Source organism: Bos mutus, chromosome 7 (genome assembly GCF_027580195.1).
Source record: "Bos mutus isolate GX-2022 chromosome 7, NWIPB_WYAK_1.1, whole genome shotgun sequence".
Taxonomy (NCBI): Eukaryota; Metazoa; Chordata; class Mammalia; order Artiodactyla; family Bovidae; genus Bos; species Bos mutus.
In genome coordinates, this window is record NC_091623.1 from 59,729,636 (window position 1) to 59,756,829 (window position 27,194).

The window sequence follows — 27,194 nt, forward strand, 5'->3', positions numbered from 1 at the left end:
GGCTAGTCCCTTCATTCCCGACGGTTCAGTCTCCTCATCCATAAGACAAGCCGGGTGGGCAGCCTAGTCCCCCAGGAAAGCAGCTGCCCCAGGCCTTCCGCGGACTCCCTTGAAGGGTCTGGGCCGGGGCGGGGCCAGAGCCGTCAGAACCTCGCGCTCCTGGCGCACCCGGCCCTCCATCAGCCGCCGCTCTCCAAGGTCCTGAAGACAACCCTCGCCCCTCTCGTCCCCGCTCCAGCCTCGGGGTCCAGGGACTCCCCCACGTCACTCCTCTATCTTCGGCTGGCCCAGTCCTTCCTTCTGTGGGTTGGGGAGCCCCAGACTAATTAGCCCGCACCATACTCCACCTCCACGCCAGCCGTGTTCTGCCAAGATACTTTATTAAGGATCATGGCAGTTTAAAAAAAGGAAAAGTTTGTGGGTCATGGCAGCGCCGAAGTTTAGGGCTCACCCCGTGCTCTGGGGCCGGGGTCCCTGCAGACTTGGCTGCTTTCTCCTCCTTGTGTGCGAGGGGGCAGGGAGGAGTCCCCAGGGTCGGGGGCGGGGGTAGTTATTGAGGCCTGGTGTGTATCGATCTGTCCAGGTCAGGGATCAGTCTGTGCGTGTGTCCCTGTTTCCTTCCGCACCTGGGTCTGCATGTAGATTTCTCAGACTTTGTGGCCTTATGGTCTGTGTCTGAGAATCAGTTTCAGTGTGTACCTGGATCCCTGGGTCTGTAGCTGTGTATCTGTGCATCTCCATCCTAATACCTTCTCCAGGTTCTCTCTCACCTTGGATCCCCATGCCTGTCCCTGTCCACTACAGCACCTATTGAAGCACCCCTGAGCAGAGGGGCCAGGGTGGACAAGGGGGCAGGGACCCATGGTGTTCACAGCTCCCCCCCTGCTGCCTCCAGCCCCACGTGGCCCGGGCTGACTGCTGGCTCAGGTGGGGCACAGTCCAGTAGGGTGGCCCGGTCCAGTTCCTTCACAGAGTTGCCCTGGACCAGAGTTGAGTTGTCCAGATCCTCTGTCGAGTTGTCCAGAGCACGTGTGTCCTGGGATTCCCATTCCCCCGGAGGGCTGCCTGGAGACCTTTCCTGAAGTGCACCAGTGTTGGGCCCGGGTCCGGGGGCCTCGGAGCCTGGTGCAGTGTCGGGAGCCACCCGGGATGCCGCGTCGTTGTGTAGAGTTCTGGAGAAAACTGAGCAAGGGGTGGGGGAGGGTCATGAGGGATGGCCTGAGGGCCGGTTCCCTTCTTTCCTTAGCCCCCAGCCCCAGGGAGCACTTGCAAAGGGGCACCTTCCCCTCCCCCAGTGGGGACTGGGGAGCCAAGCAGAATGTGCCCCAGAGGGGTTTTGAAGGAAGAGCAAATCCGAGTCCACCTACCTCGCACAGGTGCGAAGTCTCCGGGGCTCTCGGCTCTGTTGGAGGCGAAAGGGCTGATGGAGGGGAGGACGATGAGGGCGAAGGAGAAGAGCAGGACCTGGTGGAGATGTGGGCGGGGTCACCCCATCCCTCCACAATCCCTGAGCACGCTTAAGCAGGAAAACAGAGGCCCAGAAGACTAGATCGTGCTGACCCGGCGCTCAGGGCTCTGCTCCTACTCATGCTCTCCTCCCCCACAGGCCCCTCTGCCAAGGTTGAGGACACCCTCCCACTCAGAGCTGGGGATCAGGACTCACTGCTATGCAAGTGCCCGTCTGTGCCGATTTGCTGGTAGACTGGACCACAATGGCCTGGAGTTTCTTCAGCTGTTCCAAGAGAGACCTTAGTGGAAATGGGAAGCCTTGGCTGAGCCCTGTATGGCCTTCACCTGGCTCCCTGTCCATTTCTGTTATCTCCCAGCCTGGCTGAGGTCTGAATCCTATCCACCCCTCAAGGCCCTACTGCTAATTAAAAGTCCCAGAAGCTCCCTCAATAAATCTCCACTGAACATCTCACCCGCTTTTCTGACACCCAGCCTCCTCCATCCAGGTTGCCATCATCACTCACCTGGACACCAGCCCCCACCTCTGGTCCCCTCAAGCCTCTTGTGCCCCCTCTAGGGTTCACGCTCCATACTTTTCAAATGTGATTCAACCCCCAGCCCTCCAGGTTCCCACCTCCCTTGGGGTAAAAGCCTGAGTCTTCATTGTTGCCCACAAGGCCCTGCATGACCTGCCTCCCTCTCTCCTCTCCCCTGACTCTGCCCCTCACTCACACTGCTCCAGCCACACAGTCCCCTTATTGTTTCTCCTACATACAAGTATTCCTGCCCTAGGACCTTTGCATTGGCTGTGCCCTCTGTACCAAGGACACTGTTCCCCCCCCCCCACAGGTCTTTTTGTAGCTGCTTCTTTCTTATCTTTCTTATCTTCTTTCTTATCTTCTTTCTTATCTGTTGGATCTCATCTCAAATGGCAGCTTATCTGACTTCCCTGCCTAAAATAGCGCCCCCCCCAGCCCCTTCCCCCTAGTTTATTTTTCTTCCAAGTGGCTATCACTGTTTGAATGATCTTTTACACAGTTTTGTTTGTCTTGAGTATGTTTCTCACTAGAGTATGAGTCTTTTAAGTGGAGGGACTGTATCTGTTTTGCTCACTATTGAGGTATCTGTACCCAGAACTATGCCTGGCACTGAGTAGATGCTAATAAAAACTGAATTAGTACATGTACCCCATAGATGGAATCACCTGCAGTTCTCCAACACACCATACTCCTAGCCTTTGGCCATTCATATACCATTTCCTTCCTTCCCTCTATGGAACTCTTATACATCCTTCAAGGGCCCAAGTCTAAATCCCCTCTTCTATGCAGCCTGCCCCCTCTCTGGGTGGAATCCTCACCTTCTGCTCTGCCCTGCTATCACACAGCCTGTCCCCCCTTGTCCACCTCTCCTGCAAGAGACTCCAGGGTCAGCTTCCCCCCGTCCTCAGTCCCAGTCACACCAAGACTCACAGGTTCTGCTTTTCGAGATGCAAGACCTTCCTCTGAAGTTCCTGATTCTGGGCGGTACAAGCTGACATCCTGCAAATGCAACATCACAGTGACATTCAGAATATGCCTGTCACCCCTGCAGATCCATGAGCTGCAACTGATGAAGCCCAAGAACCTAGAGCCCAAGCTCTGCCACAAGAGAAGCCACCTCAGGAGTTCCCTGGTGGTCCAGTGGCTAGGACTTCACATGCTCCCAATGCAAGGGGCCCAAGTTTGATCCCTGGTCGAGGAACTGGATCCCACAGGCTACAACTAGGAACTCACACAGCTAAATAAACATTTTAAAAAAAGAAGAAAGAGAAGCCATCGCAATGAGAAGCCTGCACATCACAACCAGAGAGTAGCCCCCGCTTCCTGCAACTAGAGAAAGACCACGCACAGCAATGAAGACTCGCACAGCCGACATAAAAAAATAAAACATTCAAATCATGGCATGAGGGTATGTTAGTATCCAGGGAAGAGGATAAATTCCCCCACTAAAAGGCCCTCCTAAATAACTCATGGGATAAAGAAGAATCCACAGTGAAAAGTAGGGAAGACCTAGGAATCAGGTAACGACAACATCCAAATCAAGATGTGTGAGATGCAGCTAAAGAAGTGCTGAGGAGAAAACGCATAACCTTATTACAGTTTAAGCAGCTGAACATGTGCAGTGCCTAGTCGCTCAATCGTGTCCAACTCTTTGTGACCCCATGGACTGTAGCCCGCCAGGCTTCTCTGTCCATGGGGGTGCTCCAGGCAAGAATACTGGAGTGGGTTGCCGTGCCCTCCTCCAGGAGATCTTCCCCACCCAGGGATCAAACCCAGGTCTCCTGCATTGCAGACAGATTCTTTACAGTCTGAGCCACCGGGGAAGCCTGCAGCTGAACATACACATTTAAAAATCAGCAAAAGAACAACAGAATAAACTCACTTAAAAAAAAAAAAAGACACAATAAAGCTAAGAGTAGAAATAAAGGAACTAGTACACAGAAACACAATTGAGTGGGAGGAAAAGTCAGAAATTCATTCTTTGAAAACAATAAGTAAAACAAAGTTCTGGCAAGATTGCTCAAGATAAAAAACAAGCGAAGGTGCAAATACACAACATGAGTTATTACTAAGGTCCCAGCTACAGATGATTCAAAGCTTAAAAAAATAATGGGAGAGAACTATGAACTATCTTATGTCGATAAATTTGAAATGGACAACTTTCCAGAAGAATCAGTTCAGTTCAGTCACTCAGTCGTGTCCAACTCTTTGCGACCCCATGAATCGAAGCACACCAGGCCTCCCTGTCCATCACCAACTCCCAGAGTTCACTCAGACTCACGTCCATCGAGTCAGTGATGCCATCCAGCCATCTCATCCTCTGTTGTCCCCTTCTCCTCCTGCCCCCAATCCCTCCCAGCATCAGAGTCTTAGAATAACACATCCCAAAATTGACTAGGGAAGAAATAGAAAACGCAGATAGACCTGTAACATTTACTAAAATCACTTTTGGTTTAAAAAGTGAGTGAACTAAGTTTTTATGTTTCCTACCCTGATGCTGGGAAAGATTGAGGGTGGGAGGAGAAGCGGATGACGGGGGATGAGATGGTTGGATGGCATCACTGACTAAATGGACATGAGTTTGAGCAAGCTCCAGGAGAAGGCAAAGGGCAGGGAAACCTGGCGTGCTACAGACCATGGGGTCACAAAGAGTCAGACATGACTGAGCGACTGAACAACACCACCACATTAAAGAACAATGAGGACCCTGCCTCTCAGTATCCTGTATGACTTTAGAGAGGTGATTGGATGGGCTTAGAGTGCACAGGGATTAGAAAAAATGGAGACAGCGACAGACTTTATTTTCTGGGGCTCCAAAATCACTACAGATGGTGACTGCAGCCATGAAATTAAAAGAAGCTTGCTTCTTGTAAGAAAAGCTATGACCAAACTAGACAGCATATTAAAAATCAGAGACATTACTTTGCCAACAAAGGCTCCATCTAGTCAAAGCTATGGTTTTTCCAGTAGTCATGTATGGATGTGAGAGTTGAACTATAAAGAAAGCTGAGTGCCAAAGAACCGATGCTTTTGAACTGTGGTGTTGGAGAAGACTCTTGAGAATCCCCTGGACTGCAAGGAGATCAAACCAGTCAATCCTAAAGGAAATCAGTCCTGAAGATTCATTGGAAAAATGATCCTGAAGCTGAAATTCTAATACTTTGGCCACCTGATGTGAAGAACTGATTCATTGGAAAAGACCCTGATGCTGGGAAAGATTGACGGGAGGAGGAGAAGGGGATGACGGATGAGATGGTTGGATGGCATCACCGACTCAATGGACATGAGTTTGAGCAAGCTCCGGGAGTTGGTGACGGACAGGAAAGCCTGGTGTGCTGCAGTCCGTGGGGTCACAAAGAATCGGACATGACTGAGCGACTGAACTGAACTGAGAGTGCACAGTTCTTAAGTTGAGGAAGTTCCTCCTTCCTTCTACTCCCTGGAAGGAAGCCATGACAGCTCTGAGGACCAGAGAGGCTCAGACAAGGGAAGTAAATGTCCCACCTACAGGCAAAGAGCCAGGACATAACCTCCCTTCTTGGCATAGCATCATCTAGGGCAGTGGTCCCCAACCTTTTTGGCACCTGGGACTGGTTTCAAGGAAGACAGTTCTTCCATGAATCCGGGGTGTGGAGGGGATAGTCTTAGGATGATTCAAGCACATTACATTTAATTTTCACTTTATTTCTATTTTCTGGAAATTAGGGTTAGGGTCTGTGCTTCCAGGAGAATCTAGTGCTGCTGCTGATCTCACAGGAGGTGGGGCTAAGGCGGTAATATGAGTTGGGGGGAGCGGCTGTAAACACTGTTGCTCCCTTGCCTGCTGCTCACCTCCTGCTGTGCGGCCTGGTTCCTGACAGGCCATGGATTGGTACCAGTCCATGGCCCAGGAATTGGGGACCCCTGTTCTAGGGGATTAGGGGCCTCAAAATTGAGCCCTGTGCCACCTCTAGGCATTTTTCCATCCTTGTAATTCACAGACAAAACAGTCGCTCCCATGTGGCACAGTGGTAAAGAATCCACTTGCCAACGCAGGAGACTCAGAAGACGTGGGCTTGATCCCTGGGTTGGGAAGATCCCTTGGAGAAGGAAATGGCTACCCAGTCCAGTATTCTTGCCTGGAGAATCCCATGGACAGAGGAGCTTGGCAGGTTGCAGTCCATGTAGTCGAACATCACTGAGCAACTGAACACACACACACACACACACACACACACACGCGCACGCGCACAGATTGTGACCTTTGCTCCACTGCATGCCTCTCTCAGGCCTCAGTCCCCACCCCCTTCACCTCGAGTGTGGGGTCCTGGGTCCCCAGCCTTACCGAGTCTCCAGGCCATCAATGTATTCCTTCTTCTTTTTCCGGCTTTCTTGAGCTGACTGTTTGTTTCGGATTTTCCGGCGGATCTTTTTCAGCATTCGCTCCTCATACTGCAGAGTGACATGGGGAGGAGACTGAGTTAGTCTGAAGGGTTCACTCTCTTGTCCAGAGCCCACAGTTTCACCCCCAGTATCCTCCCAAGGGAGCCAGACTCAGGGACTTGAGGGCAGACCCTTCATGGCTTGAAGGCCAGATTTTCTGTCCTCAAATTCCCTCAGAGTCTCTAGTGGTTGTGGGGGTGGGGAGGGGTGGGGGGATGGGAATGGTCCTGGTTTCCTGACGGTCTTTCTGCTCCCAGTCCCAGTTCCATGATTAACAACTAGATTTTGTGCACTGGTGCAGTCGCGCCACCATCTGGCCATGTGTGGGATTGGCGCCTTTTCCCAGGCCAGTTATCACTAAGAGAAGTCTTTCAACTGGAAAAGGCAAACTCAGGTATTGATACTGAGTGAACAGGCTGAGTGGAGGCCCCGGCCAGCTAGAAAGCCCCCACTGTGTTGGCTCTGATGATGAATTTTCTGGTTCTGGTGACAGACACATCCTAACACTCTAGTTACATGTGCTGTGCTTAGTCACTAGTCGTGTCCGACTCTTTGTGACCCCACCAACTGTAGCCCACCAGATTCCTCTGTCCATGGGAATTCTCCAGGCAAGAATACTGGAGTGGATGGCCATGCCTTCCTTCAGGGGATCTTCCCAACACAGGGATCGAACCTAGGTCTCCAGCATTGCAGGCGGATTCTTTACCATCTGAGCCACCAGTTAGGGAGACATAAAGGTGAGATTCAGGCTTCCCAGGTGGTACAGAAGTAAAGAATCCACCTGCCAATGCAGGAAATGCAAGAGACATGAGTTCGACCCCTGGGTCGGGAAGATCCCCTGGAGTATGCAGTGGCAACCCACTCCAATATTCTTGCCTGAAGAACGCCATGGACAAAGGAAACTGGTGAGCTACCATCCATAGGGTCGCAAAGAGTTGGACATGACTGAGTGTGCACACACACACACACACACATGCACACAAAGGTGAGACTCGTGGGCATGTTGCTGCAGGAAGTGGGGTGAGGCCCAGAGCCAGGGGTCCCATGGACTCACCTTGGTAAGGGGCAGCTGAGTGGGCAGAGTGATGCCTTCTTTGGCTAGTAGCTTCTTCTCATCCTCCGTCAGCACCAGCTCCTGGCAGTGCCCAGTCCCAGGTCGCAACAGGTGGGGGGCTGCCAGGTGATGTTGCTGCTGTGGGGAAACCAGGAGAACTGTTTTGGGGGCAGAGACAGTGACTACCTCTGAGAAATAAAAGGCATGGAGAAACAATTGATCCAGTCGCTGTAGGGTCCACACTGGCACTAGGGCACCAAACAACCAGCCCACAGCCCTCTGACCCAGCCATTCCGTTTCCAGGAATTCATCTTACAGATACAAGTGTGGTTTTTTGTTTGTTTCACAAATAGTCATTTGACAGTTATGTGTTTAGCATCTACTACAGGCTACGCACTGCTCCGCGCTCTGAGCATTCCTTGCAGCTCTTGTCTGCAACAGGAAAAGGAAAATCCAACAAACAGGGTGTAGGATAAGTGAGCCTCTGGGAAAAGAGAGTGAGAGGTGGTTCTCCCCGTGTACCTGTTTGTACCTTTGGAATTTGGACTGTGTGCATGCATTTGACTATTCAAAAAATTTTCAAACTAAATTTAAATCACGAAATAGAAACACTGAAAATGAAAGAAGCGTGTCATCAGACAGCCAAGTTCTAGGAATGTCACACCATGACTCAGGAATAAAGGTAGAGATTGGGGCAGCCTGCTATCTATCGAATAAAATTCCAGTTCCTGGAATTCCAGGCCATTGATCAGTCCAACCATTTTCTCTTCAGGGCTCAAGCCTCAGTGTGTTCATCTGCAATATGGGAAGATTAATATCATTGTTTTGTGGAAGTGGGAGGCCTTCTTCCCCTATTGCCTCCCACTTCCACAAAACAATGATATTAAACTTGATATTTTTACAAAATCCAGTTAGCATTTCCAAAGTAGTCATTTGTCTTTCCTATCCTTCAAGACCTGCTGAAGTTCTATCTCCTCCAGGAAGCTTTCCTGGACCTGCAATGCCCTTCTAGCCTCTCTCCCTAAGCAGTCATTGTCCCCTCTTGACCATGAGGTCCCCATAGACTGAGCACATAGCTGATGCTCACTGCAGGTCTCTCAAGTCAAGAGGGATGTTCTGGTCTTTTTTAGAGGTTGTCAGGACAACTTTAGGCATCAGGAGATCAAATCCTGACTTGGCCACATGCTTGCTGTGTGACTTTGTGTCTGTGGCTTAACCTCTCTGGGGACTGGTTTTCTCATCTGTGAAAGGGAGCAGGGTACTAACTGGGTTCTCAGGCCTGGTTTGCCCATAGCGGAAGCTCAGGGCAAGATAAGATAGCCCAAGGTAAGCATACAAAGGGCACAATAGACCCAATAGGTCAGCTCAGGAAGTGGGCCTGCAGCAGCTGTGTGATTTAAGGCAAATTACTAAACCTCTCTGTGCCCATTTAATCATATGTGAAATTAAGATAATAGCCTCAATTTTCACGGTTGCTTTGAATTAAAAGACCTGGGACCAATACCAATTCCTGTCTGTGACTGTCTTCCAGTCTTCAAAATGGGTGTATTGGGGCCCCATGAGCCCAGTGCCCCTCCCAGCTCTGATGCTCCAGGGGGCAGGTGGGGGCTGCTCACCAGGTCCCCGCTGCTGCTGGAGAGGAGGAGGTCCTTGACTGTGAGGTTGTAGCGTGAGGGCGAGTCAGCCAGGTCGGTCTGCTCCTCAGCATAGACGCCTGGGCTCCACATTTCTAACAGGGCACATGAGGATGGAGACAGGGGTGGGGGTCAGGCAAGGGGCCTCGAGCTCCCAGGTCCTACCTGCCTCCTCCAGCAAAGCTACAGCATCGACCCTAATGTGCTAGGCATTTGTTGCCTGGCTTGGGACTCCAAGACCAGGTGCCTCAGTCTCCCCTCTGCCATAAGACGGGGACCCCAGTTCATCAGGACGTTGTTAGGAACCCACGGCCAGCCCAAGAGGGAGTGGCTGTTATCACTCAGGATTAGGGGCTGGATCTGCAGCTGGCCTGGCCTTATCTCCTCCTGGGGGCAGGGACCAGTTCTGATTCACCCGCAGTTCCCTCCCACCAGCTACCTGGCACCCCATAGGTGAGCTGCTCTGGAGAGCACAGTCTTCCGAGTCAGAGGGCCCTTGCTTCTAATCCCAACTGGGTGGAGTTGTGTGACCTTGGGTAAGGGAGTAAACCTCTCTGAGCCTCAGTTTTGTCAAGTCTCCAATGGGACTAATAAGTACTCCCACGCCATTGAGGGGCTCAAAAGACAAAGGATGCCCTCTTGGTGGAGTCTTCTGCATCAGGCCTTTCCCCAGGTCTGTAGGAGCACCCCAAGGCCTGGGATCCCACAATCTCACGAACTTTCACTGAGTCTCCTATGAACCAGGCATGGAAGGTATAAAAAATGAGGTTGCCAGCACAATGCTTGAGGCAGACTGCATCCCAGCTCTGCGGCTCTGACTCATCTCTTAACCATCTGGAAAATGGGTCCATGACAGCACACCAGTGCCCATCTCAAAGGGTGGATTTGTGCGTTCAGTGCCTGAGACAAGGCAAGGATAGTCAGCTGACACAGGACTCACCCAGGTCTATGGCAACAGAAGTCTCAAGCCTTGGGGCCACTGGCCCGAGGTGCCTGGCAGGGCAGGTGGGGCCAGGATGGTAGGAGGGGCAGGGCCCCTTGCCAGACTCCACACTATGGCAGCCGGCAGGGGTGGCAGGCACCCCACCGTGTGGAGGCGTGTCCTGGGTGTCAGAGGGCAGATCTTCTGAGATGCCACTGTCACTGGCCGCGGGGGACCAGGTTGGGGAATCTGAATCTCCAGAACCCAGGATGGAGTTGAGGAAGTCATCAGAGTCCGCACCTGGCAGGACCTGTTGGGACAGAGGGCACCGGTGGGAATTAGGAGGTCTATGCTTTGCAATGCTGTGTCTCTGGGCAAGCTGCTGACCCTCTTTGGGCCTCACGTGTCCTTTCTGTAATATGGAAAGAGCTAATGTTTGTTGCCCATTGGCATGGCTGGAGCCTGAACCCAATCGTGTAGCTCGGGAACAACATCAAACCTTGTCGAGCGAGGAACAAGCCCCAAGTTTAAGTCTGGAGCCAACTTCAAACTACTGTGTGACCCAGGACAAGTTACCACTCCTGTCTGGGCCTTGCTTTCCACCCCTTTAAGAAGAAGGCGATGTCATCTGGCCCTTAGGGTCGCTGAAAGGGTTTATACAACGTGCTTTGCTAAAATCACATGTGTGTGTGGTAAAGGCACAAAGCTGAGCGGAGTCCTGGCTCTGACCTGGGGGTGGGGACGACGCATTGGGTTATCACCTGGTCCTCCCCATGACCCCAGTCCTCTCCCAGCTCTACGTGTCTCAGGACGCCGTCCTGCCGGTCAAACAGTAGATCCAGGAGTTCCAGGCTGTCGATAGGGCCCATGGGACTGGTGGAGGAAGCCATCTGGGGCGAGGAGGGGACACCTGTGAGGGTCATGCAGCCCCTCTCCTGCCCACTGCCCATCTGCCACCACCTGAGGTACCTTCCCCTCTGCTTCAGTCCCAGCTGTAGCCCCCAGGTCGGCCTGCCCCTCCTGCCTGCGGAGCCTCAATCTCCAAATCTGTTATGGGGCCAACCCAGAGGCTCCTGGGCCTAGGAGCCAATTTCTTTAAAAAGCACTAGACAGCTGCCCCGTGGGGATGGACAGCAGATGAAGCTAGCCCCCTCTTGCATTCCCATCCTGTAAGAGTCCCCCCCCACACACACACACCCTTTTCTGGAAGGCAGGGAAGCCCAGAATAAAGTCCAGCAGCGGCCCGGAATAGAGACACAATCTTAGTCATTGTATTCTCCCTCTGGGTCTCAGTCTTCCCATCTGTACAAGGGGGTGTGAGGTGCCTGCCAATTCTGGGAGCTTGGGGAGAGTTCCTGGCATAAATCGTCCCTCCCCTGGGGACCCGTGCAGGTCTCACCTTTCCAATAGCTAAGTCCCCATCCATGAGTCCCTCTAGCTCCTTCTCCAGACCTCCTGCGTCTGCCTCGAGCTGAAGGCTCAGTCTGCCATCAAGTCTCCCGGGCTCAGCTGCGTCTTCTCTGTGGTTGTCACCACTCCCCAAAAGATGCTGAAATAGTCCCGGGGCTCTCCCAGCCCACCCCAAGGTGCTGATTGGGCAACAGGCAGGACGGACAGAGTTAAGGGCCAATGACAGCGGGGCAGACTAGGGGGAGGGGCGGGAAGACCGTTATCTCGCATGTTTTGTGCTTTTCCAGTCGCAGTGGGCAAAGGCCAAAGTCTGGGGTTCCGCGGCTCCATGACCTTTCCCCTACTTTCGGGGACTGTGTCTTCCATAGTCCCCGGATGTCAGCTCCAAGAGAGCCCAGGGCCCTTGGCCGGGTCCCGTCCACTCCCAGAACAAAACAGAACCCAAAAGAATAGCCCAGACTTTTGGGGGAGCCCTTCCTTCAGCCAGGAGTTCCCTTCCTTCATCACAGCTGGCAGCCCTCAAAGCCCCCTTCCCCCAGGCAAGGTCTCTCCGGCCAAACCAGAGCAATCAATCCCTTCTAGAACCTTCTAGCGTTCACTTATTCTCAACAGATATTTATTGCAAGCCAAACTGATTCCTGCCTCAGGGCCTTTGCACTGGCTGTTCCCTCTGCCTGGAAGGCATATCTGCTCAACCCAACTCTCTCACTGTGTTCACACATTCCTGAATGTTTGCTATTTGTGGAACCCAGCACAGACAACTGAGAAGCCCCTCTGGGATTCCATCCACCCCCAACACACACAACCAGGGAGGAGCCCCCCACCCCTTACCGCTTGATCACATCACTGTTTTCATGGACCTCACTACTGGAAATTTTCTTGTTTACTTACCTATATTCTTCTCTCATTGCTCCTCTGCCCTTTCATGTGAGCACCTTCAGGGGGACAATAGAGGCTCTTTTGCTCTCAGCAGGGTCCCCAGTGTCTTAAAGATGCCCACACACAGGAGGCACTCCATCAACTCTTACTCATCTGGCAACTCCTAGGGCAGTGGACAAGCTAGATCATAAAAGCATAAACACACCAATAGCTGACAAATGGGTGAATGCTACCAAGAAGCTGAATGTAATCATGTACAGAGCAACACAGGACGGGCAAAGACTTTATTTTTATTTTTTTAATGCTTTAAAAAAAATAGTGTGCTTTCTTTGAACTGCATGCCATGAATTTTTTTTTTTCTTTTTTTGGGCCGCATTTCATGTGGGATCTTAGTTCCCTGACCCAGGATCGAACCTGCATCCCCTGCATTGGAAGAAGGAATCTTAACCACTGGACCACCGGGAAAGTTCCAGGATTCTTTCGGAAGGTGACATTTAAGTATGTTCCTAAATGATGAGCAAGAGCCCAGCCACTGGAATATCTGGTGAAAGGCTGTTTCAGGTCAAGGAACAGCTCATGCAAAGGCCCTGGGGCAGGACTCTAGCTGGTGTGTGGGAGGAACAGCAAGGAGGCCCGTGTGTCTGGAGAACAGTGAGTGAAGGGCGAGAGGAAGGAAAGGAGGACACAGAGGGAACAGGGCAGGTCATGCAGAGTCTTGTGGGCTGTGGCAAGGAGTTTAAGTTAGTCGCATCTTTTTGAGATCCTGTGGACTTTAGCCCACCAGGCTTCTCTATCCATGGGATTTCCCAGGCAAGAATACTGGAGTGGGTTGCCATTCCCTTCTCCAGGGGATCTTCCCAACCCAGGGATTGAACTTGAGTCTCCCACATTGCAGGCAGACTCTTTACCATCTGAGCCACCAGGGAAACCCACTGGTTTATACTAAATACAGTGGAAGCTCTTGGGAGCTTAGTGAATGGATGACAAGCCTTCTGTATGCTGGCCAAGATGCTAGGTGCTAGGTTTACATGGTAACTCAAACACTCTGCTTGCTCTCAAGAAATACACATCTTGGTGTATGTTTCTCCATGGGCCAGCCATTATTTATTCAGGCAACAAAAATTTAAGACCTACTATGAGCTGTGCCAGAGTGTTGCTCTTATCTCACAATAACACCTGTGGTTGTCACAACTGGGGTGTTCCTGGAGTGAGTGGGGGCTAGGGATACTGCTCCATACCTCACAGTGCCCAGGACAGCCCCTCACAGGGAATGCCTGACCTTGATGTGGGCAGTGCCAGGCAGGAGGACCCTTGCATTACCGTAACTGCTCCCCCACACACACACACCGGATACTGGTAACATTAGCTCACTCTTGGCCTCTGCATCTTTCATTTCCTTTTTCACTACTCTGGGTTGGATTTTTAAGGGGTTTGTTTGGTTTGGTTTGGCTTAGTGTTCTCAGTCGTAATATTTATTCAGCCTTGGCTTGTGGAGGCACCTTTCCAGGGCTGTCTTGGCAGGTGTAGAAAATAGGTGAAGGTTGACTTCTGGACTTGTCTCTGCCTCCCCCTCACTCCCATTTATGGCTCTCAGGAGCCCCGGTACCCTTGACATAGAACTTGTCCCCATCTTATCCAAATCTGCCTGAATAAATGATCTGGCATTACTCACTTAATACCTACATGGGTGTTTAGACCCCATAGTCTTCTCTGCAGGATATTTGTTACTTTTTTGTAATTTATTTTAATTCATTCATTCATTCATTTATATTTTCTTGGCCATGCCACATGGCATGTGAGATCTTAGTTCCCCAACCAGGGATTGAACTCACGCCCCTTGCATTGGAAGCACAGAGTCTTTTTAACCACCAGACCACCAGGGATGTCCCCTTTTATAATTTTATAGTCATGGGCTTTAGAAGGCTTTCATATGCCCTAGTGAAAAGATGGGGCTTCCAGGTGGCACACTGATAAAGAATCCGCCTGCAATGCAGGACGTGCAAGAGACATGCATTCGATCCCCAGGTCCAGAAGATTCCCTGGAATAGGAAATGGCAGCGCGCTCCTGTATTCTTGCCTGGAAAGTTCCATGGACAGAGAAACCTGAAGGGTTAGAGTCCCTGGGACCGCGGAGATTCAGACAGGACTGAGCACAATGAAGAGATACCTGAAAGGATAAGATGAGGATAAGCACTTGAGGGACAAGAGGACTTTCTGATGCCCTTGACATCATGATCTAATTTACCAGACACAAACACATGCTTCAGAGCAATGCTAAGTTGGAATCTAAAGTAAAATTCCCACGATAGATTCCACCAATGAGTTTAAGTATAAAATACAACACAAGACACAAGAGGATGCTGTGGCCAAACAAGACTGAGGGACACTGTGTTAATAAACAGCTTTATGGAACTTGTCAGAGCCTTTACAATACTCTGTAACACTCTCAGAAGGTATGAATTTGTGGCATTTCTCAAACATTGTTAGGTGTGAGCTTTGCTTCCAATTGTTACTTCATTCATACGGAACCATTTCTAACACCCGAAAACATTTAAAGATAACCACTAGCCTGACTCAGAGAAGGCAATGGCACCCCACTCCAGTACTCTTGCCTGGAAAATCCCATGGATGGAGGAGCCTGGTGGGCTGCAGTCCATGGAGTCGAGAAGAGTCGGACACCACTGAGCGACTTCACTTTCACTTTTCACTTTCATGCATTGGAGAAGGAAATGGCAACCCACTCCAGTGTTCTTGCCTGGAGAATCCCAGGGACGGGGGAGCCTCGTGGGCTGCCATCTATGGGGTTGCACAGAGTTGGACGTGACTGAAGTGACTTAGCAGCAGCAGCAGCAGCCTGACTAGGGGCTTCCCTGGTGGTTCGACGGTAAAGTGTCTGCCCACAATGCGGGAGACTCGGGTTTGATCCCTGGGTTGGGAAGATCCCCTGGAGAAGGAAATGGCAATCCACTCCAGTACTCTTGCCTGGAAAATCCCATGGACGGATGAGGATGGTAAGCTACAGTCCATGGGGTTGCAATGAGTTGGACACGACTGAGCAACTTCACTAGACTAGCCTGACTACAATAAAAAAAGACAACATCAGATGTTGGTGGAAAATATGGAGCAACCAGAATTCTCACCTGTTGGTGGGAATCAAAATGGTCCAACCTCTTGGGGAAACTTTGGAAATCTGGGCAATCTCTTACAGTTAAAAATGCATTTACCATATGACTTAGCAATTGTATTCCTGGGTATCTACCTAAGAGAAATGTAAATATATGTTCACAGAAAGACTTGTACATGAATGTTCATAGCAATCTTATTCATAATTGTCCCAAACAGTAAACAACTCAAATATCCAATAATAGGGGAGTAGATAAACAAACTGGTATATCCATACAACACAATGCTACTCGTCATTAAAAGGAATAAATTACTATTAATTATACATTCAACAACACATATGAATTTCAAATGCATAATGATAAAAGAAGCCAGATGCAAAAGCATATATACTGTAAGATTCCACTTAAATGAAACCCAGAGAAGAGGCAAAAGCAATTCTTGGTGGGAATTCCCTGGCAGTCCAGCAGTTGGATGCTGCATTACCAATGCAGGGGGCACATGTTCAATCCCTGGTCAAGGAACTAAGATCCCACATGACTTGTGACTTGACAAAAAAAAAAACAGTAATTCTTGGTGATAGAAAGTGGTTCAGTTCAGTTCAGTTCAGTTGCTCAGTCATGTCTGACTCTCTGCAACCCCATGAACTGCAGCACACCAGGCCTCCCTGTCCATCACCAACTCCCAGAGTTTACCCAGACTCATATCCATTGAGTCAGTGATGCCATCCAGCCATCTCATCCTCTGTTGTCCCCTTCTCCTCCTGCCCTCAATCTTTCCCAGCATCAAGGTCTTTTCAAATGAGTCAGTTCTTCGCATCAGGTAGCCAAAGTATTGGAGTTTCAACTTCAACATCAGTCCTTCCAATGAACACCCAGGACTGATTTCCTTTAGGATGGACTGGTTGGATCTCCTGGCAGTCCAAGGGACTCTCAAGAGTCTTCTCCAACACCACAGTTCAAAAGCAACAATTCTTCGGCACTCAGCTTTCTTTATAGTCCAACTCTCACATCCATACATGACTAACTGGGAAAATCATAGTCTTGACTAGGCGGATCTTTGTTGACAAAGTAATGTCTCTGCTTTTTAATATGTTGTCCAGGTTGGTCATAACCTTCCTTCCAAGGAGTAAGCGTCTTTTAACTTCATGGCTGCAATCACCATCTGCAGTGATTTTGGAGCCCCCCAAAATAAAGTCCGCCACTGTTTCCACTGTTTCCCCATCTATTTGCCATGAAGTGATGGGACCGGATGCCATGATCTTAGTTTTCTGAATGTTGAGCTTTAAGCCAACTTTTTCACTCTCCTCTTTCACTTTCATCAAGAGGCTTTTTAGTTCTTCTTCACTTTCTGCCATAAGGGTGGTGTCGTCTGCATATCTGAGGTTATTGATATTTCTCCTGGCAATCTTGATTCCAGCTTGTGCTTCTTCCAGCCCAGCGTTTCTCATGATGTACTCTGCATATAAGCTAAATAAGCAAGGTGATAATATACAGCCTTGACGTACTCCTTTTCCTATTTGGAACCAGTCTGTTGTTCCATGTCCAGTTCTAACTGTTGCTTCCTGACTTGCATACTGGTTTCTCAAGAGGCAGGTCAGGTGGTCTGGTATTCCATCTCTTTCAGAATTTTCCACAGTTTATTCTGATCCAAACAGTCAAAGGCTTTGGCATAGTCAATAAAGCAGAAATAGATGTTTTTCTGGGACTCTCTTGCTTTTTCGATGATCCAGCAGATGTTGGCAATTTGATCTCTGGTTCCTTTGCCTTTTCTAAAGCCAGCTTGAAGAAAGTGGTTACCTGGAGTAGAATGGGGAATTGAGTGGACACAGGCATGAAGAAACTTTCTAAGGTGGAGCAGATATTCCATATCTTATTTTTAGTTGTGGTTACTTGACTGTCCAGAATTGTCTGAACTCATCAAATTGAACACACCTAAGATCTATGCATCATTATTATAAATTAATTCTTCCTCAATAAAAAGCATACTAAATGTATAATGAAGAATCAGATACATAACGCACTTATACATAAATTTACACATTTGTAAAACATTAGAAACAACCAAAATATTCACCCATAGGTAATTGATTAGTAAAGTCTGATACATTAACAACTGGAATATTACACAGCTGTGAAAGTGAATGAGGATTATCTTTATGTGCTGGTATGGTACAATATTGAAAACATATGGTTATTTATATTTGAGAAATCAATGTTTCTCAATATTTTTTTTTATCCTGGCCCCTCACAAGGAGCATTTGAAGACGTTTTCATAACTGCTCCACCATGAAATTGTATATCCACAAGTATACAATATATACGCTTGTGTACCATATGTTTATCTGGGTGAAAAAAAAAACTTACTCTTTTAATGTATAAAACACAGATATAGAAACTTTTTTTAATGTATAAAACACAGATTCTTGGGTGTTCCATCCATTAAAACATATGGAGAGACTTCCCTGGGTGGTCCAGAGGCTAAGACTTCACCTTCCAACGCAGAGGGTGAGAGTTCGATCTCTGATCAGGGAACTAGATCCCACATGCCACAGCTGAGAGTTTGCGTGCTAACTAAGACCTGGCACAGCCAAATAAGTGAATGAAAGAATACATAAAGATTTTTAAAAAGCAACATGGGTTTGTGCTGTGTGCTCAATAGTATCTGACTCTGTGACCCCACGGACTGTGTAGTCCACCAGACTCCTCTGTCCGTGACATTCTCCAGGCAAGAATACTGGAGTGGGTTGCCATTTCCTCCTTCAGGGGATCTTCCTGACCCAGGAATTGAACCTGCATCTCCTGTATTGGCAGGCAGATTCTTTACCGCTGAGCCACCTGGTAAACCCTAAAAAAAAAAAAAAAAAAAAAAAAATGGAGTGCTCAGAAGAGACCCCCCACACACAGTTAGATCTCCAACTCTGCCCATTTTCAGTGTTGTTGCTATTATTACTGCTATATGCATCTGTGAGAAACATGCCAGGCTCCAGTCCCAAGGCACTCCTCAGGCAGACACCCGCCTGTTACTTTCCGACTGCTTCAGCCCTTTGGCCTCACAAGTCTGGTCGTGACGACAGTCCCCGTTCTGCACAGGACAGAGGCGCTAATAAGGGGTTATGACTCACTGTGACCACTCCATGAGTCAGCCGGCATTGAGACAACGCCCAGGTCCCCCACTGCATATGGGGACTTGCTTCTTGTCACCATGTCACCTCCCCATTCCTTGGACTGTTTGCCAAAAAGTCCTCTCTACACTTCCCTTTAGATCAGTTTTGGGGGGACAGGTAAGGGGGTCCAAGATCATCAGCCTCTCCCCTTCCTCTTTCTCCTCCTTCTTCGCTGGGACCCTCCCTTGGGGTACAGCCAGGCCAGGCAGTGAGTAAAACCCTTGTGACATGGGTGTGGCAGGGGCAGGCAGGGGCTGGGGACCAGGGGACTCTGATCGGCCTCTTGGGCAATGCCAACTGATTAGCACCTAATTCTCTGGGCTGCCTAGTCCAGGGGGCTACCAGCTCTGGAGGGGGAGGGGTGAAGACAGGAAGTTTGAACCAGGGCCTCCCAATGCCACCAGGGAGGAGACTTTTTCAGGGAGTGGGGGGTGAGGCTCCCTACTTTCAGGCATTCATTCATTCATTTTTTAAAAATGTTTTATTATTTATTTATTTGGCTATGTGAGTTTTTTTTTAATTTTTATTTATTTATTTTTGGCTGTACTGAGTCTTCATTGCTGCGCCCAGGCTTTCTCTAGTTGCACCAGAGGCTACTCTTCATTGCAGTGAGGGCTTACTCTTTGCTGCTTTGAGCAGGCTACTCAATGCCGTGGCTTCTCTTGTTGTGGAGCACGGGATCTAGGTACTCGGGCTCAGTAGTTGTGGCTCACAGGTTTAGTTGCTTCACGGCATGTAGGATCTTCCTGGATCAGGGATCGAACCTGTAACTCCTGCATTGCAAGGCAGATTCTTAACCACAGGACCATCAGGGAAGTCCTGTTTGAGGTCTTAGTTGTGGCACACAGGATCTTTAGTTGTAGCCCATGGAATCTAGTTCCCTGACAAGGAATAGAACCTGGGCCCCTTGCACTGGGAGCATGGAGTCTTAGCCACTGGACAACCAGGGGAGTCCTCATTCATTCATTCTTGAGACCACTACTTCTTGAGTGCCTGCCTGCTGTGTGTCAGGCCTTGGGGACCCAGCAGAGAACATAAACCGTTATTGCCCACGCCCCACCCCCGTGGAGCTGATGTTCCTAGGTGGGGGAGACAAATACTAAGTAAAATCAGTTGTGGATAAGCAAGTAAATAAATACATTGAAGAGAAACACAAAATTGTAAAGAAATTATACTTGAATTTAAAAATTAAAAAATAAACAAATTGAAGAGACCAGATACAGAGGAATAAAGCCAGAAAGAGACATGGTGAGTATGTGGAGGGGGAGGCGATTTGTAATTTTATATTAGGTGGTCAGGGAGGGGGCCTCACCACGAAGACCCTGAGGGAAGAGTGGCGCTTTGTTCCAGGGTGAGAAGTCCAGTGATCTGTCCTGTGATGGTTCTACAAGTTTCTGTGTGGGGCTGGGTGGACTGTGTTTGTGGACAGGGCTGGGAGGTCCCTTGGGTCAGGGGTCCTGTTCTCCAAGCTTGGTGCCTGGGTTTAGGCCTTAGCCAATCATAGGAAGGGGGTCTTCCAGCTTCCCAAGACCAGGTGGTCTTTGGGGCAGTGTTCCCTGAGTGAGGGTCCTGAATCTGGATCAGCAAACAGGATCAGTCTTTCACCCATCTCGAGATACACACCCCTAGGGCCGGTCCCCAACCCCGCCCCCTCCAGGTCTCACCACCATCTCATCCCATCTCCGTGATTGTTTTATGGCTGGTGGGTCCAAGGGTCACAGCTGACCCTCTCACCAGGAAAAGGAGGCCTCCCTTGGCTGCGGATGTGGTCAGCTCAGCTTCCTTCCCCTTGTGGGGGAGGAGACCAGGCGTCAGTCTCCTCCAGCTCAGCCCGGAGGGATTCTGGGATGGTGCTTTAGAGTGGGGGAGGAAGAGGCATGTAGGGGCGTCTAGATCCTGAATTGGTCCAGGCCCTCCATCCCTCACCTTCTGAATTTGTTTGCTGTAGCTGCCAAGACAAAGTCCCAAGACCTGGGAGGCTTGGAGCAACAGAAATATCTTTTCTTCCCAGTCTCAGAAGTCCAAGACCAAGGTGTCTGCAAGGCTGGTTCCTTTTTTTTTCAATTGACTTTTCTCACCTCATGGGCTTCCATGAGGTGGCGCATAAGAGACTTGAGTTCGATCCCTAGTTGGGAAGATCCCTTAGAGGAGGAAATGGCAACCCACTACAGTATTCTTATGTGGAGAATCTCATGGAGAGAAGAGCCTGGTAGGCTACAGTCCATGGGGTCATAAAGAGTCAGACATCACTCAAACACCCCAGTTTTTTTAAGGTTTATTTTATGTATTTTTATTTTTATTCTTTTGGTCATGCCAACTGGCATGACCCTTAGTTCCCCAACCAGGGATCGAACCCATGCCCCTGCAGCGGAAGAAAGGAGTCCTAACCACTGGGACACTAGGAATGTTGGACGGCTGGTTTCTTCTGAGGCTTCTCTCATTGCCTTTTAGATGCTGGCTTCTCCCTGTGTCTCTGTGTCCACATGTCCCCCATTTACAAAGACCCCAATCTTATGGATTAGAGCCCACCCTAGTGACATCATTTTACTTTGATCACCTCTGTGAAGCCCCACCCCACCCCATCTCCAAATACAGTCACATTCTGAAGTTCTGGGGGTGAAGACTCCAATATATGAATTTTGGGCTGGGGATACAATTCAGCCCCAAAACACTCCTCCAAGTTGTGATGAAATCCAAGCCTGGTGGTCACCTCCTCTAAGAAGCTGCCTTGATTACCCTGCCAAAGCCACCTTCCACCCAAGTCATACCCAGTATAACACCATCGATGGGACAGAATTCTCTATCCATCTAGGTTGTCTGTTTACACCAGGGAGCAAAGACCTGTGTATTTTGATCACTGAGCATGTGCGCTCAGTCACTTCCATTGTGTCCGAATCTCTGTGACCCCATGGACCAAAGCCCACCAGGCTCCTCTGTCCATGAGATTCTCCAGGCAAGAATATTGGAGTGGGTTGCCATGCTCTCCTCCAGTGGATCTCCCCAACCCAAGGATCGAACCAGTAACTCCTGTGTCGCCTGCATTGCAGGCAGATTCTTTACCAGTAAGTCACCTGGGAAGCCCCACCAATATACCCCCAGCCTCCAAAACAGTCCCCCTCACACCACTGAAGTGGCTCCAAACACATCTGTGGATTGAACTCCACGACAGCGTGCTCCACGGACCTCAGGACAAAGACACCTACTCGAGCCCAAGTTGGGGTGTCCACCTCATCTGTGATCAATTCATAACTTTCCCATTTTGTGCACAATGGCTTTCTGGACCAAGAGTTCGAAGTTGGTCCCCAGCTCAGCAAACGACTTGGCTGTGACATCTCAAGTCACTTCTCCCCTCCAGGACTCTGCTTCTTCATCTGCAGAATGTGAAGATTGATCTAAAGGTTATATAAAATGAAGCCTCTGCCAGATTAAACACTGGGGTTAATGTTTAATCTCTGGGGAAAGCTGACCGGGAGTGAAGCTTAATACAAGTCATGGGCCATGCACGTTGTGTACATACTCATGGGAGAAGCCCACCAGGTAGGGGACAATCCGTCCATGCATGAGTGAGGTTGGTCATGCTGAGGAAGGGTGAAGAAAGCACTGCACCCTGATCCTTCTTAGTGGGAGCGTGGTTGACCCCCAAATTTCCTTCCTGCTCAGGCAGAACACCATAGAACTCTCAGATCACTAGTAGCAACTCCAGGTTAAAATACTCTTAAAAGATCATTGACAGGTCTTCCGTCATGGCTCAGTGGTAAAGAATCTGCTTGCCAATGCAGGAGACGTGGGTTTGATCCCTGATCCAGGAAGATTCTGCATGCCTCGGAGCAACTAAGTCCGAGAACCACCAACTACTGAGACTGTGCTCCTCAATAAGAGAAGCCACCACAAGGAGAAGTCCAAGCCCCACAACTAGAGAGTGGCCCCCACTCCCTGCAACTAGAGAAAGCCCACGTGCAGCAATGAAGACCCAGGGCAGCCAAAGTGAAATACATAAAAATTAAAAAAATAGATCATCAACAACCCTCCGCAGAATTTAGTAACATTTATTTTTGTTAACTTTTTTTTTTACAATTACCTTCTACTTGGGGCATCTGATACTGGTCTAATTTACCATCATGTTACCAAGAATCTTTCTCTTTTTAAGTTTTACAAAATTTTTTTAAAATTTATTTATCATTTATTTTTGGCTGCCCTGGGTCCTCGGTGCTCCGTGTGGGCCTTCTCTAGTTGTGAAGCACAGGCTTCTCCTTGCAGTGGTCCCTCTCGTTCCAGGGCACGCACTTTAGAGCACAGGCTCAGCAGTTGTGGCACAAGGGCTTAGTTACCCTGCGGCGTGTGCAATCTTCCCGGACCAGGGATTGAACCCATGTCCCTTGCATTAGCAGGTGGATTCTTAACCACCAGACCACTGGGAAGACCTACGTGTCTTTCTAAAATGAAGTATTGAAGAAAAAAAGCCAAGTACATAATAATGCTGAAGATTGTACTAAACTTTCCTTTTTTTTTTTTAGGTCAGTCTTTATTTTTAAATTTTTTTTATGTGAAGCATTTTTGAAGTCTTTATTGCATTTGTTACAATATTGCTTCTGTTTTATGTTTTGATTTTTTGGCCTCTAGGCATGTGGGATCTTTCAGTTCCCCAACGAGGGATCAAACCCAAACCCCCTGCACTGAAAGTTGAAATCTTAACCAGTGGATCATCAGGGAAGTCTCAACAAATATATCTTGAAAGGAAATATAACACTGGGATAATTTTTTTTGTAAGTATTAGGTGCCTACAACAGATGAAAAGGAAAGTAAACAGTATTATTAAATTCTGGGCAGCTGCTTTTGCCTGTGGGAGGTTCTGGATTAGGTGACTGTTAAAGAAGTCAGCAAATACGTGTTCACGACTCAGCAGCACCCAACTTGAGTGCTTCTTGGTAGAATCCGTTTAACAGAGAACTGAAAATGAAGTCATTTCTTACCTTTCATTAGGTTTATTTCGCATATGCAGTTTGCATCCAAACATGCGTGGAGAACCCCAGTGGGGTTTTAAAACAAACAACAAACATGCGTGGAGAACTCTGTGCATGGAATTCTCTCAAACCATTCCCCGCCAGCTCCCGCCCCCAACACACACAGACTTCCCTTCTCCAAGAAAAACAGTGCCATTCCTCCTAGACCCAGCTCCTGGGTATAAGCACCCAGTCTCATCAAAACCACAGCTAAAGTTTATTGGTTACTCATCTTGCCAGAGACTGTATGAAGTACACAAATAAACTTGATCTTCCAAAACCCCCAAATGAGCGAGGGACTTTGTTATATCCATTTTGCAGATGAATAAACTGAGGCTTGAGGAAGGATGTTCTCACCCAAGGCTGTGCAGCTTGTAAGCAGGGATGCTGAAATCACAGGCAGTGATGCTAAGTTGGAGCTGCCCCCAGGGGGAGCCAGGACTGACATCAGGTGGCAATGCCTGGGGCAGTATCAGGCAGGGTGCTGGCTTCTTTGTCGTCTTTCTGCACAGAGGGGATGTCAAGGTTACCCCTCTCCGGATTCAATTCCAGCCCCTCCTCTTGCAAGCTGTGTGATCTTGGGCAAGTCACTTGGCTTCTCTGTGCCACTACTTCCTCCTCTCTAAATAGTAAAGATCTAGTGAGTTCTCATATGTAAACAGTAGCATACCATGGCTGGGGCCAGGGGAGGAGCCCACCCCAGTTCAGTTCAGTTCAGTTCGGTCGCTCAGTCGTGTCCGACTCTTTGCGACCCCATGAATCACAGCACGCCAGGCCTCCCTGTCCATCACCAACTCCCGGAGTTCACTCAGACTCACGTCCATCGAGTCAGTGATGCCATCCAGCCATCTCATCCTCTGTCGTCCCCTTCTCCTCTTGCCCCCAATCCCTCCCAGCATCAGAGTCTTTTCCAATGAGTCAACTCTTCTCATGAGGTGGCCAAAGTACTGGAGTTTCAGCTTCAGCATCATTCCTTCCAAAGAAATCCCAGGGCTGATCTCCTTCAGAATGGACTGGTTGGATCTCCTTGCAGTCCAAGGGACTCTCAAGAGTCTTCTCCAACACCGCAGTTCAAAAGCATCAATTCTTCAGCGCTCAGCCTTCTTCACAGTCCAACTCTCACATCCATACATGACCACAGGAAAAACCATAGCCTTAACTAGACGAACCTTTGTTGGCAAAGTAATGTCTCTGCTTTTGAATATGCTATCTAGGTTGGTCATCACTTTCCTTCCAAAGAGTAAGCGTCTTTAATTTCATGGCTGCAGTCACCCCAGGTGCTATCAAAAAAGAGGCCGATTCATGATCATTCAATGGATTCATGATCATTCTGTGGACAAAAAAAAGAGATGTGCCACACATACACTATAGAATACTACTCAGCCATAAAAAAAGAATGAAATAGTGTCATTTGCAGCATCATGAATGGATCTAGAGATGATCACATAAGTGAAGTCAGACAGAGAGGAAAATGCCATATGATGTCAACCATATGTGGCATCTAAAATATAATATGATACAAATGAACTTATTTACAAAACAGAAACAGACTCACAGACAGAGAACAGACTTTTGGTTACCAAAGGGGAAAATTGGGGGTGGGAGGGATAAATTAGGATTCTGGGATTAACAGATACACACTACTATATATACAATAAACAGAGGTCCTACTGCATAGCACCGGGAACTATATTCAATATCTTAAATCATAATGGGAAAGAATCTGAAAAAGAAAATAAATATATATATACCTGAATCACTCTGCCATATACCAGAAACTAGCACAACACTTAAATCAACTATCCTTCAATTTTTAAAAAAATCTGGAAAAAAAGGAGGGCATTGTAGAGAATTCAAAAAATTATAATAAACCTGATTTTATTATTTGCTTTTTTCATATTACCATGTATAGACAATTCTGAGCAATGTCAGAATAACCTCCCTTAAGACATCTCTTATTGATCTAAACCAGTAAGAGGGTCTGCAAAGTTGACAGCTTCTCAGCTTGTGAGCCCAGTGATAAAACTGTCAATGAACATGGCCCAGTGCCAAAAAGGTTTTTTATGGGCGCTGAAATTTGAATCCTCTGTACTTTGCACATGTGAAATATCAATCTCCTTTTGATTCTTTTCCCAAGCAGTTAAAAAAAAAAAAAACCTCCTTAGCTCCTATAAAAATAGACTGGATTTGGCAAGTCGTGGTCTGTCCAGTCCTGGTATGAACAATTGCTGTGGTTTGGCCACTGGAAGTTTTGAATTATCACATTTTATTATGTAGCCTTTAATAAACATTGTCTTGTACACGGAAGTGAACTGGGAGAATTTCAGGCAATGCATTTGGCCCCAGACTCACACAGACTCAGTGACACACATTCATTTGGAGAGTTAGTTCTTATTGATCCTAATTCTTTGGAATTCCCTTTGGACACAGTTCATATTTCCAACCCTTGTGGTGATACACGAGCTTGTGTTTAAACAATAGATTTGAAACAAACAATGATGGACCAGTGATTTTTAATGCCAAGAAAAAGAGTTTGAACTGCTTCACTTTTTTTTTTTAATCTGTCCACTTGGACTTTCTGAGTGAGTGAGTGAAGTCGCTCAGTCGTGTCTTTGCGACCCTGTGGACTATAGCCCGCCAGGCTCCTCTGTCCATGGGATTCTCCAGGCAAGAATACTGGAGTGGATTGCCATTTCCTTCTCCAGGGGATCTTCCCAACCCAAGGATCGAACCCGGGTCTCCTGCGTTGCAGGCAGACTCTTTATCCTCTGAGCCACTAGGGAAGCCTGGACTTTCTATTTCTGTTTAAAAGTTTAGTTGTTGTGTGCTGATGTTTAGTTGCTAAGTTGTGTCTGACTCTTATGACCCCATGGACTGTATAGCACTCCAGGCTCATCTGTCCATTGGATTTCTCAGGCAAGAATACTGGAGTGGGTTGCCATTTCCCTCTCCAGGGGATCTTCTCGACCCAGGGATTGAACATGTGTCTCTTGAGTCTCCTGCATTGGCAGGCGGATTCTTTACCACTGGGCCACCAGGGAAGCATAGACAGTGCACCAATTGGAAAAGATAATATTCTTGTTTGGTAAGCTCTATTTTTAATTCAAACTCAGGTCATTTTTACTGGATTTGAGCCATATCTTTAAAATAGAAATATTTTCTTCCTTTAAATTATTATTCTTATTTAATGATTTACTTCTTACTAAACTGTAATGTTGGACTTCCCAGGTGGCCAATGCAGGAGAGTTCGATCACTGGGTCAGGAAGATCCCCTGGAGACGGAACTGGCAACCCACTCCAGTATTCTTGCCTGGAAAATTCCAAGGACAGAGGAGTCTGGTGGGCTACAGTCCATGGGGTCACAGAGTCAGACATGATTGAGCACAACTCTAATGTTATTATTCATTGTTGTGATAGACCGATAAAGACATGTACATCATGTGAACACATGTAGAAAGAAGTTTTTCCTTTAAAAAAAATCATTAATGAAATTAAAAGGTATTCATTCATTACCATTTTTCCTTTACTGGACTGGATATTTTTTTATGTATATTAATGGTGTGATTATATAGAGCTGGTGTCCAATAAAAGAAAAA

The 27,194-nt window shown here is 48.3% G+C and overlaps 1 protein-coding gene across 3 annotated transcripts; it reads right to left on the minus strand.

Annotated features, from left to right (window-relative positions):
- Positions 1-433: 433 nt before the first annotated feature.
- Positions 434-11,540, minus strand: CREB3L3 (cAMP responsive element binding protein 3 like 3). Of its 3 annotated transcripts, none has more exons than XM_014478272.2 (10): positions 11,420-11,540; positions 10,782-10,910; positions 10,039-10,330; positions 9,081-9,193; positions 7,465-7,599; positions 6,313-6,419; positions 2,919-2,987; positions 1,664-1,748; positions 1,368-1,464; positions 434-1,182 (listed from the first exon to the last, which is right to left on the minus strand). In XM_014478272.2, the coding sequence occupies exons 1-10, from the start codon at positions 11,444-11,446 to the stop codon at positions 869-871; spliced, it is 1,368 nt and encodes a 455-aa protein (XP_014333758.1). In that variant the 5' UTR covers positions 11,447-11,540; the 3' UTR covers positions 434-868. The 3 variants fall into 3 exon arrangements, with proteins under 3 accessions (XP_014333758.1, XP_005896021.1, XP_070230937.1); XM_005895959.2 differs by having other exon boundaries at positions 7,465-7,602; XM_070374836.1 differs by lacking the exon at positions 10,782-10,910 and having other exon boundaries at positions 7,465-7,602; positions 11,420-11,535.
- Positions 11,541-27,194: the final 15,654 nt, after the last annotated feature.